The sequence below is a fragment of the Hibiscus syriacus genome, unplaced genomic scaffold (genome assembly GCF_006381635.1).
Source record: "Hibiscus syriacus cultivar Baekdansim isolate YM2019G1 unplaced genomic scaffold, ASM638163v2 tig00111099_pilon, whole genome shotgun sequence".
NCBI classification, from domain to species: Eukaryota; Viridiplantae; Streptophyta; class Magnoliopsida; order Malvales; family Malvaceae; genus Hibiscus; species Hibiscus syriacus.
The window spans coordinates 662,549-679,106 of record NW_024062984.1 but is presented as its reverse complement, the minus strand read 5'-3'; the positions used below and the strand labels follow the sequence as shown (position 1 = coordinate 679,106).

Below are 16,558 nucleotides of genomic sequence, written 5' to 3'. Positions count from 1 at the left end.
TTTTAATTTTATTGATCGATTATGCATTTAATAAATTATAAAAATCATGCTAATAAACATCGTAAGTTAAAATTATCTCAATTAGGGATGGTCATGGGTCGAGTTTTTGGTCCATCCGACCCGAGAACATGGGAACCTCCATCCGAGACCCGACCCGACCAAAATAAAGTTTTACCCGACCCAACCCAAATATATGAATTAGAAACCCGACCCGAAATAATAAAAAAATATTTTTATTCAATAAAAACTGTGACTTAATTGAAAAAAAAATATATAGAGGGGTATTATTGTAATTATTCCTAAATATATAAGGTAAAATTATATATTTTTTGGGTCGGGTCGGGTCAGGTTGGGTATTTTTCACCCTAAACCCGAACCCGACCCGACCAAAATAAAGTTTCACCCGACCCGACCCGAATATATGAATTAGAAATCCGACCCGACCCGACCCGAAATAATAAAAAATTATTTTTATTCAATAAAAATAGTGACTTAATTGAAAAAAATTATATATAGAAGGGTCTTATTGTAATTATTCCTAAATATATAAGGTAAAATTATATATATTTTCGAGTCGGGTATTTTTCACCCTAAACCCGAACTCGATCCTAAACCCAAACTCGATCCGACCCGAATATCACACTTAAAAAAATCGACCCGACCAAAATAAAGTTTCACCCGACCCGACCCGACCCGAATATATGAATTAGAAACCCGACCCGAAATAATAAAAAAATATTTTTATTCAATATATGAATAAGTTACCAAAAGATTGATGAGGGTAGTATGGTCAAATTTCAATTTCCTCCAACAAGGGAATTGAATTCCATCATAGAATGGATGAAATTCACTTTCCCTCATTTGATGGAAAGTTGAAGCCATGAGGGATTTCAATTTCCTTGGAAAACTTGATTCAAACATGAGAAAGTGGTGGAATTGGATTCCAATTCCCCCTAATTCCAAGGGATTCATGCGAACCAAACGCCACATAAGACTTCAATTTCATCAAGACTTTCCTGGTACAGCGTCTCCCCCAAAGGCCTTCCTCTAGCCATCAACGCGAGCTTATCTGCCACCCTTTTCACTTCTCGACAAACATGGGAAAACTTCGTTTCTCAGCTCCTCCTCCTTAATTCACGAATTAGCACAACAACAGTGTTCATGTTATCCTCCATAGTCGCCTTGTTGATCAGCTCCACAGCCTTCGCACTATCCGATTCTACCACAATTCTTCGAAATCCCAATCTCCAAGCATGCACAAAAGCATTGTAACATCTCCAACCCATATCCGACCCGAATACGAATCTGAGGTGTCACATTGATTTTTTAAACTTTGACTCGATTCTAATCCTTCAATTGGTCCGGAACGAGATTATGTTCTAACTCTACATAGTAATACATTGATACTTATCAGTATACTAATTGATATATTCGAAACTATCACTCCTTAGGCTAAAAAGAAAGCTATTTTTATCTTTTAATGAAGGTATGCATCGATGCACTACACCATGTATCGATGCATCCCTTGACGGGTGCATCGATGCACTATCTATGCATCGGTGCATAAATCTCATTCGAAGTTTGTATTTTAAGCAGGTGCATCGATGCACTCCTTATGCATCGATGCACTAATTACATTCGATGTTCTATTATTTGATAGTGCATCGATACACATTGAATGTGCATCGATGCACACAACCCAGAATTTGTATTTTAAGCCCGAAAATCATTAATTCTCACTCAATTCTTCTATTTAAACCCCTATCATGTCATTAAACCCAATCATCATTACTTAAACCAACTTATATCCATGAAAATCATCTTTAACCTCAAAATCCTATCCCTCATATGTAATTCAAGAATCATACTCAAATTTCAATATGTTCTAAATACAATTCTAACACTTCCTATTCCTTAATTAGCTTAATGATAAGTCAAATCCCACTTCTAATTCTTATTATGAACTCTAATCAAAGATTTCACTTTTCTACTTCCTTTCTTTAATTCTTCATGTACTCCTCATCTTATTGTTTTAAGATAATCTAAGCTTTCCTTAAGCTTAGTTATCATCTAATGATCAAACCCTAACTTAAATTTTAACTAACAATCAGCTTATGAAAAATCTCACATTTGCTATGAGTCTTCAAGTTTGAGAGAAAAGAAAAGAAGAAGAGAACTCTGGAACCTTGTTTTTCTTTCTTCTCTTCCACGTGGAGCTAATATATATATATCTATTCTTTAATTATTTCCCATCCAAATGACCATTTTATCCTTCTATTCCTTCTTCCTTGCAATTTAACCCTATACCAATTACAATACTATTCAATTATTCTGCTTTAGTCACCAAATTATGAAGTTTTACAATTTAATCACTAACTCGTATTTTGGGATGTTACAAGCATCACGGATGATATCAAATTACCTAAAAACATAAACTGTGAAATGAAATTACGGAAGTATGCATGATATAATATATGATGATTAATGCACAAGAATGGCATGAAATACTTTAAATTGAATAATAAAATAATAAATATTATATACTGAAAAATAAAAGGAGAAACGAAAATAGGACAACATCGCTTAATATTAAAAGTATTAAACTAATCCTAAAAAGTTGTGTGACCGTTTTAATTAAATGATGAATCATTAACTAAAAGCTATCGCGGTCGCCGCTTGATATTAAAAGTATTAAAGTGATCCTTGAAATATATATAATGTTTTCACGAAATGGTCGGTGATCAACTAAAAGATATCGATATCATCACTTAATATTAAACGTAATAATCTGATTCTGAAAATCTATATAATCGCTTCGATTAAATTGGCTCTAAAAATTTATATAATCGTCTTTATTATATAATCTAATTATCAAATAATGTCGTTGTAACATAACAAATATAAATGAATTATATTTCACCATCATTAATATTTTATAATTAAATGAAAATTGACTATAGTCTATAATTGACATAAATTACAAAAAATATATATACAATAATAAGAAAAATATACCGCTATCACCACTTAAAAAATAACGAAACAGTGTAAGTTATCTATTAATCAAAGTAATTATTATGTATAGTTAAATTGAGAAATAAAAAAAGAAAAAAAAATGATAAAAGATATATAGTTGGTGATTAATATTTATCATCGTTCTCATTTAATATTGGAAAATACGTGGAACATCATCGTCGTTGTTAAAAGTCATCACCGCTAGCCATTAATATTAAAAAAATATTTAAAATTACATTGATTTTATGATGTAACTGTTCAATAATGTAACTGTTGAATATATAATCACAATATTTTCATAAAAATAAATTAAAAATTATCAGTATAATTATATAAAATTTAAATTTAGGAATTATACAATACATTTAAGTAAAATTTATACATAGTTTTAATATTTAAAGCTGTCCATTAATATTAAAAAAACATGTAAAATTATATTGATTTTATAATATAATCATCAAATAATGTAATCGTTGAAAAATGTAACCATTATTTTAAACGAAAAAAAAGTCAAAATTGTTTTGATTACAAAATAAAATCAAAATTGTTTAGATTACAAAATAAAATCAAAATTTATTACTAATATAATTATATAAAATTTAGATTTGTATAATAAGTTACATATTTAATTAAAATTTATATATAACTTTATGGATTACTCTTGAGTCTTGAGAGGTAGTAAATGTTTGGCATGCATGGGAATTCACCACAGCTGTTCCTTAACATTAAAAAGCATGTGAATTGCAATGTAACCGTAACGCAACAAGTACAAAAAAACTTGTATTTTATAACTATTAATAAAATCATAAATACTTACTATTTGTAATCACAATCAGGGACGGAAGTAGGATTTCAAGTTAGAGGCGAAATTAAATTTATAAATTTCAGGAAGTGAATTTGAACTTGTAAAATTTCAGGGGACAAAACATATTTTCAATAGAAAATACATAGAAAAAACATAAAATATATGTTAATTTTAGATTTTTAGGAGGACGACTATCCCCACCCGCTCCCCTAAATCCATCCCTAATCACAATGGCTATTGATCAACTAAAAAATATCGATATCACCGTTTAATATTAAAAGAAATAAAATAACTAGTGATCAATTAAAAAGCACCACTATCACCGCTTCATATAAAAAAACAAAAGAATCAATGACCAATTAAAAGGTACTGTTGTCGCCACTTGACGTTAAATTTTTTTCTTATTATTTAAAAATATTTATAAAGTTTAAAATATTTTTGAGATCAAATAATAATTCTTTATTTTTTTCCTTTCAATTTATTTCTCCATTAAGAAAATCACACTACAAATATTTTGAAACAATAATTATACTAAAATATTTTATGCAAATGATAAACTCATGACTTAAATAATTGGATTCTTAAAATATTTGACTTAAATTGCAAATCGGAAATTGTAGCAGAAAACAGATATAAGTGGGAATTTTAGCTCGAGAGGAGAGACACTAAAAAAAGTCATGAAAAGTAGGGACGAGTAAAACTCGTCTCGATTCGAAAAATAAAATTTTGTTTTTAATTTTGAGTTATTCGAGTCAACTCGAATTATAAATTTAGTTTTTAAATTCGAGCAGAGTTGATTTTTGATAACAATTTTTTGCGAAATTTGAACTAAATGCTCTTAAACCATACTAGAATATATGCGTACTTTTAATTCCTCTTTTTGATAATTTTTATTTTTTAATTTAATCCTTCAATTTTTCATAATCTCTTTATTTCTTCAATTTGTCGTTTATTTTAAGTCAATTTTTACCAAATTTGAGCCACATGATCCTAAACCATAGTAGAATGCATATGTACTTTCAATTCATCTTTTTGATAACAATTTTTTTTCCAATTTAATCTTTCAAATTTTCATAATTTCCTTATTTCTTATATTCGTCATTTATTTTAAATATTTTTTTTGCCGAATTTGAGTCATGTGCTCCTAAACCATAGTAAAATATATGTGTGCTTTCAATTTCTCTCTTTAATAACAAATTTTTATTTTTCAATTTAGTCTTCAATTTTTCATAATTTCTTATTCCTTGAATTTGTGATTTATTTTATGTCTTTTTTTTTTATACTAAATTTGAACCCATGCTCATATACCACAATAAAATATTTATGTAACTTCAATTGTTAATTTTTTTTATTACTAAAGATGTACTCTCTTTTTTATTTAGTCCTTTAATTTTGCATTTTACTCAATTTAATCTTTTGACTACAATTGTTTGTAAATTCTTTCTTCTCATCAATTATTTGACTCATTTCTACTCTCATAGTTTTCTCTCAAAATATTTTATTTAAAATATAATATTGTAAATATATTTAGTAATTTTAGATTGTATTTAATATATTAAATAACATTATAATATGAAAGATATATATATATATATATATATATATTATGATTAGATAAAGTCAAAAAATTAGAACAAATCATTGTATAATACTATAAATAATTATAATAAAATTATTATAGAAACTCGAATAATTGGACTCGAATTTATGAAACTTGACTCGAAAAAAATTCAAGTTAAGTTTGAGTTGTAAAATACGACTCGTTAACTCGAATAACTAAATTTTTTTTGACTCGACTCGATCAAATGTTCACCGATAACGGCTGCTGATGATATAAAGTAACATAGTTAAGTGTCAACCACAGTTTGGTTTTAGAGTTGGGGGTTGCTCTATAATCTATATAAGTAGAGAAGGATTGATTCAATGGCACAGCCTGCCAGCAGCAGCAGTCATTACAAGGCTTCATTTCTGGTAAACCCAAATCTCCTTCCTCCACGTTTCCTCGATCCCATGAAAAGGAATCCTGTTTAGTTCTTCTTCTGGGTAATTGTTTCTACTTTCAGCCATGCATGAAATGTTAGATCTCATATTACCTCGATGTGTATTTAATGGTTTCCAAATTGGAAATTTGATATCTTTTCCCCTTACCCTTTTCTTGCTATAGCTTTGATTTTATGTTTTGAACATATCTATTACCATCAAGGTTTGAGCACGGCTGGATATCTATGATGGAAAAGCAAAGAAAAGGGGTTTTATTTTTAGCATTGATCATAGATGAGATGCTAGCTCTAGCCAATTTTAATGCTAAATAAATTATCCTGTTGGGTTCTTTCATCATTTCCCCTTGAATGCTGGTTTTCTTGCAGGTTGCCAGAGTAATTTCCAACATCATTTAGTTTAATATTGAATTTCTCTAATTGCAGATCTCTTTTGTCCATTTTGGAATCCTACACAACAAATGGGCCTCTCAAGTCTACCAACTCCATCACAAGGAATGCTATATGTTCTCTTGGTAAACGCAGCTATGTCGTTATCTGTAGTTAAAGGCATACTTCGTTCCATCCTTCAAATTGTTGGTATCCATATATCGTCGCCATCATCGACATCGTCCCCGGATTTGATGCCATCTTCCCCGGACTCGATGGATGACTCCCCGGATTCGATGCCATCATCGCCGCATTCTGTTTTCCGCAATGAAATAGCTGTGTATCACTCTGCAGCTGAAGTTTACCTCAAGGACTACCGGAGTAGGATCCCGACAACTCGGTTGGACACTTTGAGCAGCAGCCAGCAACCCGAGCATGACTGCCCTGTCTGCCGGTGCGAGTTCGAGCCTGACGCCGAGGTCGATCTCTTGCCCTGCAGCCATCTGTTTCACAAGGAATGCTTGGAGACGTGGCTGAGGTATTTGAGAGGTACTTGCCCTGTTTGCAGGTATCCTCTGCTGTTCGATGAAGTGAATGCCTGCTACTGATGAGAAGATCACAAGAGTGATGAGTTTGAGAAAAAAATCTCCATAGTTCAGCCTGTTTACTACAAGCATAGGTATATATATATATATATTAATGTTGTTAGCTTGGGGCTTAGTGTTAGGCTACCCGCAAGTTTACCTTGATGTGGTGATTTGTTAATGTGCATATTGTCAAGGTTTCTTATGTTATATGGCTTCTTTGACTCGTGGAGTTCTTTCTTTTAGTTCTTTTTAAGGGTTAAACAATGTTTTCCACTAAATTTGAATCTCAATCTTTCTTTTAGTCCTTAAACATTAAAAAATACGTGAAAAGTCATCGTCGTTACCTTTAAAAGATAAAACGATGCTGATTAAAAATCATTACTATTATTATAAAGACACGTAGAAAGTCATCATCATTATTTTTAAAAATTAAGATACGTAGAAAGTTATAATCATTACCAGAAAAACACATAGAAAGTTATCACTATTGTTAAAAATTGCCATTGCTTTCCTCTTAATATTAAAAACCACATAGAAAGTCATCAACGTTATTTATAAAAATTAAGACACGTAGAAAATCATCATCATTACCTTCAAACATTAGAAAAACACGTAGAAAGCTATTACTATTGTTAAAAATTGTCGTTGCTTTCCTTCAATATTAAAAACCACATAGACATCTCTGTTGTTTCTGAGATTTTAGTGGTTGGAGGTGAATATAGAAATTAGTCCCTTAATAACAAGTATTAGAAAAATGAATTAAAGAATAATTAAGTGAAAAGTGAATTTTTAAAAAAAATATCATTTTAGCATCGTTGTTAAAAAAATAATTTAAAAATGTCACTTCAATATTACTGTTAATTTTTTAATGATGAGTAATAAAAAAGAAACAAAATGTAACGTTAAGTATAATTTTAAAGAAAAATAATAATTGGATGGCTAAAACGGAAATAAAATAATAAGTGAATGACTAAATAAATAATTTATTCTTTTTTAATTATATAAAAATTTATAATTTTAATCCCTGAGTAAGTAGGGGTCTGGACGATTGCCCCTTTTTCCCATGCTCATAGACGGGGTTGCACATAGAAAGTCATCAATGTTATCTTTTAACATTAAAAAACATGTAGGAAGTCATTACTGTTATCTTTAACATTGAAAAATACGTGGAAAATCATCGCTAAAAAAATTTAATCATAATATTTTAAAAAATAAAATTTATTAATATGATTATGTAAAATTAAATTTTATATATTCCCAGATTAATTACTTAATAAATTTTATTATTTTAAATTTAAATAAATTACTTATCTCAATAATTGATTTTAACTCGGTCCCTAACCTACTTTCAAGGGTTAGGTATCCTTTATAGACAAAGGTAGTTTATCAGTCCCTAACATGATGTTATGTTCATTTAGATAACAAGTAGTGATAACTGGTGCAGTTTATTGAAATGTAAATAAGTTATAATTACAATTAGAACATATCCAAATGTAGCAATGATATTTGAGAGCTCAGTATAAGGATCAACTGGCTGCAGTACTGCAGGTGTTTACACCATCTTTACAATCCTTGGTCAGATCGTTGAAAGTCTCGAATTGCTTCTTCCCTCTCAAGAAAAGTTCTGCATCGACCGAGGCCCTCATGTAGCCATCGAATTCGACCGCAGCCCCGTTATTAAGTTTTGCCGTGTCTGAATACCATTCACTTCTGTCTCCCCAAAAATCCTTGTAGTCGTCGAGAAAATGAGTGGCGTATTTGTGTTTCAAAGGTTCGAAGAAAGATGTTTCGGGTACATTGGTTGCAATGTACACGTTCCTCCCGTCTTCGATCTTGTTCTCTAAGGTTGAGAGAAGGGCCTCGGGCGAGGTGTCTTGCGCGAGATTAGGCCAGAGGTCCTGGTTCCTCGCTTTTTCACCCCTTATGACGTGAACGGAATCGTAATCCCAGTTCAACTTTGAGCCAATTACTGCCACCAAATCCATCAGCCTTCTTGATTTCCTTATCAGATGCCATGGCCTTTTAACTACGGATCCGGTCTCTGCTTCGCAAACTCCGTACCAGTAATTATCCGGCTCGACGAATCCGAACTTTCTCATGATCAAAGAATGTTTCACCCCGGTAAGATGTTTAGGCGACACCCTGAAATCTTCAACAAGGTAAAGGGACAATTTGTCTTTCCTTTGCCATTTCTCCCAGTGTTTCCAAAACTGGTCCTGATCCAATACTGATGCTGCTTGCTTCAGGTGCTCAAAATCAAAGTAGAATCTGAAGTCTTTCCCTTCTTCGTCGAGTTTTGATGAAGTGTATATGGAAGACAAGCAAAGGGTCATATCCATAACCAGGGTTCGCTTCAAGTACCGTGCTTCACCCAGTGCACACAAGAAACTCCATAAGTAATGCTTCATGCTCTTGCACCTGTCTCCACCACCTACATAAATCAAGTACTTCTGACGAATAAATGCCCTTTCGGACTCGACATCCGGAAGTGAATCGTTTACTATTTCCCCTGCAGCAGGCAAAGAGAAGCCACCTTGATCCTGCATACCTGATGCTGGTTCGTATCCAGGTATTTGATTCTTATTCTTCTTCTTCTTCTTCCTTGCATTGACACCAGAATGATATTCCCCGATGCTCACGACACTAACCGTACAATTCTCCGATCTGTTGATAACGAACCGCCTATAATCTTTATTGAAACCAGTCGCTTTCCCTTTCTTAGGCCTAAACCTCCATGCCATATCACAAGTGTTCCCCTCGGGGCCAGGAGTCGGCTTCCCGAACCGGTTAAAGTGTATATCCTTAAAACGCTCAATAGCCTTTTGCATCATCGATTGGAACACTTCGGGGTCCCTACAATCAAGTGGTTCTTTTGGATCAAACTCGCATACTGATGAACTGGTTTCATCTGTACTCCTATCCATCGTTTCAGCCGCATCTGTAACATGGATCAAAGTAGCTAATGCAGTCTGGTTGGCTGCCAATAAATCCTCCCCTGTTCTAACGACAACATTATCCGATTGAAACGTAGAATTCGACGCGGAAGACAGGAAAGTGGTGATATTTGTAGGAGAGTTGAAAAGAGGGTCATCCGGTTCATAAATTGCAGCTATAATGGTGACCACTAGAGCTGCTATTACAAATACAGTTAAGCAAATATTGGCAATGATATGTAAAGTATTTTTTCCTAGATTTTCTGGCCTAGTGCTTCGAATTCTATGTAACCCAGGACGACCCGACATCTTTTCATTAACTAAAAACCTTTACGATGAACTAAATCTACTTAAAAAGACAAAAACAAAAATACCCAGATTCCCAAAATGCAAGAATTCAGTGAAAAAGATTGAGGCTTTACAGATCAGGGCTCGTAGATCTTGAAAATGAAAAATTTGGCAAGTAATTTAAGAATTCGACTTACCTCTTTCAAGATAAAGCTCTGCCTTTCTAAATGAATGGGTTTGTTAGGATGAAAACAAGAAAAAAAATTGGAAAATTTGTTAATGATTAAATTCATAATCCTACTTTTAATCAATTTTACCAAGCAAAACAGTGAGATAATGTGTAAACTGATGCGCAAAACATGCATGGCTTCAAATGGCTACATGCAGGGACGAATTTTGGGGGCTTTGCATGGGCCTTGCTCCCTTAAATCATTAAGAAAAAGTTTCTTCTTCTTCTTTAAACTTAATTAAAAAGACAACTTTGGCCAAAAAAAAAAAAAAAGAATTTGGTCACACAACCTGAATTTAATGCTCGGCCTCTCCTATGATTTTTTTAGTGGAAATATACATGTATGATAAAAGAAAGGGATTCTATCATAGGCTGATTCAGAAATATTTTGAATGTAAATATACATATATTAATAATATAAAATTTTGATATGTAGATAAATATAAATAAAATCTCACAGTGAACATAAAATAAATAATCAATAGAAATTTTTTTTGATTTCAGGATAGGCACTCGACTATTGTGACTATACGCTACATACGCCACTGGATTCTATATATACACGATGGTCAAGATGTACAACAAAGCCTAATGAAACATGATCCATCGCATTTTGCCCTATTGATTTCACACTCTCTTGGACGATGATCTATAGAAATTGACACGAATTTTAACTGCTGTGCTCGGTTCATGCAGATGGGACTTGGGCAGGTGTGAAGGATGCAACCCTGTATTGGATGCTGAGGTCCATGCTTCTTTGAGTGTCATTATTATTAAGGTTAGTTTATCAAAATAATTTTGAATATGTGAATTGAATTAAAGATTAAACATATCTTAATCATATCAGTCGTCATTGCCATGACTTTCACTAATTGCTTCAAGTCTTGGTTTCCAGAAAACGCCATTTCTCGACTTCCTTTTCTCTCCCTGCTGGGATTCCTTCTTGGAGTTGTAGGCAATGGCAATGCTACCTTCATCCTTCCTGGTTTTAATGGCGGCCAAACCAGTATTGTGCTTTACATCAATGCCTATAAAGCTGACATGTTTCTTTGTTCCATTTTTGTTCTTGGTTTTACCAGTAAATGAGCTACTTACCCCACTTGAATCACTAACTTCCTTGGAGACATCCATGAAGGATTGTGATACTGAAACTTCTATGTCGGGTTTTCTGATCCTTTGGCGAAGCTTTTAATACGGTATGACGAGCGACGGCATATAATTTTTCACCCTGAGAGAGGATCTCATGTGACCGGACCAATGAATCCCATGGTCTCCTGAAAACTTCTGGTCTAGCTATCACGAACGATGGATATTTCTTCATGATATTAACTGCAGGGATTGCCATGTAATAGCACTCGACAGCTCCACCTGGATGAACAATCTTCAGAGCCGAAGACATCCCATGGCTCTCCCTCGGCCCTTGCTGAATTTGAGCCACTGGTCGAGGCCGACCGTGGCTAGAGAAAGGAGCAAGTTTACGGACATTGAGGAACTTAAGCATGTCAACCACAATACCAGTGTAACAGTGCTCCTACTGTGATGCAAGTTCATGACAAATGTGGTTTATAAAGAATCACCTTGACTCTGCTTGTTATCTTGGAAACAACGATGATTACAAGAATAGTAAGAATTTCTAGTTGTTTACACGTCTATATTAATTGTGCCGACTTGCAAGTCAAGTAGGGGATTTACAACTCTGGAAGAAGATAACAACTATGCAAGATCACTATGGAGGGTCCGAGGCCAGCCATTTTTCCTGTTTAGCTTGGGCTGAAATATCCAAAGATGCTTTAGATATCCTGCCAGCTTTATTGTCTAAATATCATATCTGCTTTGTACGTGCATGGCTACTTTGCAAGCATATACCGTAATATAAGGATTGAGATACATGCAACTGTTTCTAGGAAAAGTGAACTAGAACAAATTGGTTCATGCACCAATGCGACTATTGAAACTATTGTTCCTTGAATTCACCTCTTATGTCAGAAATACCTCTTTTAAGGAATAAACTTAATCGCCAAAAGCATTGTCCAAAAAAAAAAAACTTAATCACCAAAAAGATTTTAATTAGAATTACAACAAAATCCTGTTTTAAGAGGTAATCCATTTATATAGTTCTCTTCAGTTGTCAGGTTACTTCATAACAAATGAAACAAGTTCTTATATACTGCATGGAGGAAGCCATGAATATATACAAGTAACACTTCTCGTCAATAGCCAATAAAAAAGTACACCATACATCAGCAGAATCTCACTGTAACAAAAACATGTATACACGTGAATTTTTTTGATTGTCAAACATATATATGAAGAATACACATGTAGGAAACTTTATGCGATAATTTCTTGATGCACCTGTAAGTGGAATAAACTCATCATCATGTGGCACTGGCTGCATTTTTCACTGGGATGACATCATTATTATCTAATTCTATCGTCTTGGGGACCCCTTTCTCAGGTCGGTATAAGTTCATCATCATCAGAAGATGAACTTAAGTTCTAATTTTGCTCGGATGTAGTTGTGGTAACTGTAACAGGCAAATCTGACAGTGATGGCCGTAAGACAAGATAAAGAGCAGGACCTATGAATGGCACGAATGATAAGGGAAGAAGCCAAAAACCTTTGTCATACCTGCAAATAGGAAAAAGCATTCCAGAAACTTATTTCATGCCAAATAAACTCCTTTTAGAGGTTTTGAACTTTAGATTCAAAGCAATGGCATGATAGTCTCTCTTTTTTTCTTACCATTTACGGGCTGTCATATCATTATAAACCCAAAAAGGAGCAAATGCAGATAGTAGAGTAAAATCCAGGGTCATGATGTGAATCTGCAACATAGAGATTTGATTCCCAGCATGAATATATTTTGAGTTCCATGACATTATAACAGCATACTGTCAAGACAATTACAGTCAATCATGAGTACTCAAAAGATGGACGATCTTACAAATTTGCTTTCCCTGAAGTACTGGTAAAACTCTCTCCAAATATCAGCTTCTGCTATACCTGCGTAAATGATTAAACCTATTCCCGCAGCAAGTGACACCTGATGTGTGATGAAGTTATTTGCATTATTGCACCAAAACATTTTTTTGTTACTTTTATCAATGTAACGAAGTGGTTTTATCCCACATTATTAAATTTTATGGAAATTAACAGTTTGGTTATAATTGCTCAAATACAAGGATATTGCATGTAGGGGAGAAACAGAAATACTTACCCCACCAGTTAATTTTGATTCCAGAAAATTCAAAGGCCACTTTCCAAGTTCATTTTCTTCAACAGGTGGTGGTGGTGGACTCCATAGAACAAAATATGGTAAAAGAGCATATGCACCACCAAAGCATGAAAGTACTAGAAACGGCCAGGTGGGAATGTTGTTTTTTGAGCTGCAGGTATATAAAATATTAACTAAAATTAGACTGATTGAACTAATTAACACAAAATGAAGAGAGTGTGCGTCTTCGCACAAAAATAAGACGGACCATGGATTCAAGTCTCGATAACAAGTACATCTGGCAGCATAGGGTCCCCTACTAGTATGTCAAAGTTTAGACCTACTAGATAGTGTGCTGAACCCGAATCCTATTACATTTGCTTCAGAAATAAATGCAACAAAACTAAATCATCATCGATTCAACTAATTCTACCACGCCCTCAGTCCTTTTGCATGCTCCATTTGTAATTCAACACAAGGATAACATGGTGGAGATAACATGTTTAGATAAGGAAAGTAGTGAGAGAAGTTGAAGGCACCTTCTGCCTGTTGGAAGTAGCAGCATGCTGTACACTAATGGCCACAATCCCATGATGTACCACAGGGAGATAAGTACATCGTTCATCCTAAAACCATCATCTCCCTTCAAATTCAGTAGCTTTTTCAAGAAATACATGTCCCTTGACTGCAGAGAATTCACAATCCCATGTTAAGGACGCAATGCAGATGTTAAATTGATTATTTCATGAAAAATATGTAACTCTCAGCCAGTCAGCCTTAGGCATAGTCCGGAGAATGTGATATCACAGCATCATGTTTATATGTTATTAACATTTCAATAGAAGTCATAATTAGCGTGCAAAACAAACGCAAGCGCCACAAATGAATGCAGAAACAAATATAGCAAAAGGAAATGGAAAATTTAAACTATCAAAAGGCCATTTAGGCTTCTCTGGAGAACAAGAGTAACCAATGACCATGACATCTGAAACCCAAGCTTTAGCAATAATGTTTTTGTTCAGAAAAAAATTAACAATAACCACAACAAGGGAAGAAAACCGGCAAATAAATCAGAATACTGAAGCATCAAGAAAAAGCAAGCTATTTTGATTAATGAAAGCCACTTTACTAAATTTCATCTCAATTCCAAATCAAAGAACACAAGAAAGGCAGTCACCATTGAAAAAAAAAGCGAGTAGAAATATACACATACAACAAGAACAATTAGTTGGGTTTGGAAAATACCGGGGTTTGGTCAGGTGTGAGATTGAAAACATAGTACATGAGAGCACCCCACAACACAAAAAGCAAAATCGAGGTCGTCCAATCCCTTCCTTCTTTATTGTCGTTATTATCCGAAAGCCCTTTATCCTTACCCGTTTCTTCTTCTGAGTTCTGGCTGTTTAAGTACTTTTACAAATGTGAAGAACACCCTTTTGTTGAAATGAGGAAATTAAAGGCTTGTGATTGTGGGGCTTAAGGAACACTGAGAAATTCGAGTTCCTTTTGTAAAATAATGGACTCTGATGGCTAAGGTTTCTATCTTGGATTAAAGTTTTGGACTTCGAAGCGTTTTGAGGTACGTGAGAGAAGCTACAACAGATGAGGTTGGTGGTTGCAGACATTGTGAGAAACAATTCTAAAAAAAAATCTCAAAATTTGAGCTTTGATATTAAAAAACTCATGATAAAGCATCAGAAGATGGAACCACTGTAAGATAGCTGTTAGATGTGGCTTGGATCCGAAACGGCGAGCTTTAGAGCTAGAGTACTACTTTGGATAGAACGAATGTGAAGGAAAATAATCCAAAGATATTTGGACACGCGAGCCAAAAAGATGGAGACAAAAGCGCGCATAGAAGCGACATCGTTTTGCCTTGTGAGAAACAAAAGAAACCTCAGCCAAGGACAAAAAGAGACAAAAATTCGCGGTCAAACTAACCAACAGTTGCGAGTTTCTTATGTTCTGTTCTTCGGTTTCTAAAGCAGGGAACTTTCCAATTTAATCAAATTTTTGGGATGTTCAATTCAATATAGTAAAACATATTAAATTTCAGCGAGTAAACACATCTCCTAGGTATTACTAATAACCGCTAAAATTTTCTTATTATCTCTTTGTCTGCTCTTGTTAAAAAAAAACCACCAATGATCTAAAGCTGTTCGGTTTTTGTTTCGTAGAGATGACGGGAAAAAGATGGAAAAGAAGCGTCGAAATTGCATGGGTAGCAATGGGTTTTTTTATATGGAGCTTAAAAGTAGCGGAAGGGGTGAGATTCGTGATAGACAGAGAAGAATGTTTGTCCCATGACGTCAAGTACGAAGGTGACACTGTTCATGTCTCTTTCGTCGTAATTAAGGCCGATGCCCCTTGGAATTTTAACAACGAAGGCGTCGATCTTGTGGTAACCTTTCTTCATTTCTACCCCCCCCCCCATTTCTGGGTTCGAAATCGTTTAATCATCAGATTGATTGATTACCAGTTTTACGTTTTTATTGTGAAATAATTAATGATGAGATGGGCAGATAACGGGACCATCAGGGGACCAGATTCATGATTTTCGTAACAGGATAAGTGAGAAGTACGAGTTTGTTGTCCACAAGAAAGGGGTTTACAGATTCTGTTTTTCTAATAAATCTCCTTATCACGAAACCATTGATTTTGATATAAAAGTGGGGCATTTTACGTACAGTCATCAGCATGCAAAAGATGGTGAGTTTAGATTATCGGTTCCATCCTGTTTTCCCTTAAAAAGAAAAAAAAGGGGTGGGGGGAATGATTATCTGTTTCAATGATGTTCGCAGAGCATTTCAATCCTCTGATGGATCAGATATCAAGGTTGGAGGAAGCTCTTTACAACATCCAATTCGAACAGCATTGGCTCGAGGCTCAGACCGATCGACAGGCAATAGGTATTATCATGTTTTGATCTGAATGTCACCATTTTGACATTTTTGAACATATCAATATGTTGTGCAGTGAATGATAACATGGGGCGACGAGCACTTCACAAGGCAATGCTGGAATCAGTTGCACTTGTAGCCGCAAGCATCCTTCAAATTTTCCTTTTGAAACGCATGTTTGAACGAAAGCTTGGAACATCCAGAGTCTAATCCCTCT

General features: G+C 34.1%; 4 protein-coding genes across 4 annotated transcripts; 2 read left to right on the top strand and 2 right to left on the bottom strand.

The window, feature by feature from the left end:
• The first annotated feature begins 6,344 nt into the window (after positions 1 to 6,344).
• On the top strand, positions 6,345 to 6,794 carry LOC120153331 (probable E3 ubiquitin-protein ligase XERICO). Its single transcript, XM_039165312.1, has one exon. It carries the CDS (start codon positions 6,345 to 6,347, stop codon positions 6,792 to 6,794), a length of 450 nt encoding a protein of 149 aa, XP_039021243.1.
• A 1,419-nt stretch (positions 6,795 to 8,213) lies between these two features.
• LOC120153277 lies at positions 8,214 to 10,288 on the bottom strand. The gene has a single exon (XM_039165263.1). It carries the CDS (start codon positions 10,013 to 10,015, stop codon positions 8,300 to 8,302), a length of 1,716 nt encoding a protein of 571 aa, XP_039021194.1. The 5' UTR covers positions 10,016 to 10,288; the 3' UTR covers positions 8,214 to 8,299.
• Positions 10,289 to 12,356: 2,068 nt separating this feature from the next.
• Positions 12,357 to 15,189, bottom strand: LOC120153249. The gene is made up of 6 exons (XM_039165240.1): positions 14,687 to 15,189; positions 13,981 to 14,126; positions 13,445 to 13,613; positions 13,172 to 13,270; positions 12,970 to 13,052; positions 12,357 to 12,855 (listed from the first exon to the last, which is right to left on the bottom strand). The coding sequence occupies exons 1-6, from the start codon at positions 14,723 to 14,725 to the stop codon at positions 12,723 to 12,725; spliced, it is 669 nt and encodes a 222-aa protein (XP_039021171.1). The 5' UTR covers positions 14,726 to 15,189; the 3' UTR covers positions 12,357 to 12,722.
• Positions 15,190 to 15,467: 278 nt separating this feature from the next.
• LOC120153236 (transmembrane emp24 domain-containing protein p24beta2-like) lies at positions 15,468 to 16,558 on the top strand. The gene is made up of 5 exons (XM_039165229.1): positions 15,468 to 15,517; positions 15,619 to 15,842; positions 15,964 to 16,150; positions 16,243 to 16,350; positions 16,418 to 16,558. The coding sequence occupies exons 2-5, from the start codon at positions 15,621 to 15,623 to the stop codon at positions 16,549 to 16,551; spliced, it is 651 nt and encodes a 216-aa protein (XP_039021160.1). The 5' UTR covers positions 15,468 to 15,517; positions 15,619 to 15,620; the 3' UTR covers positions 16,552 to 16,558.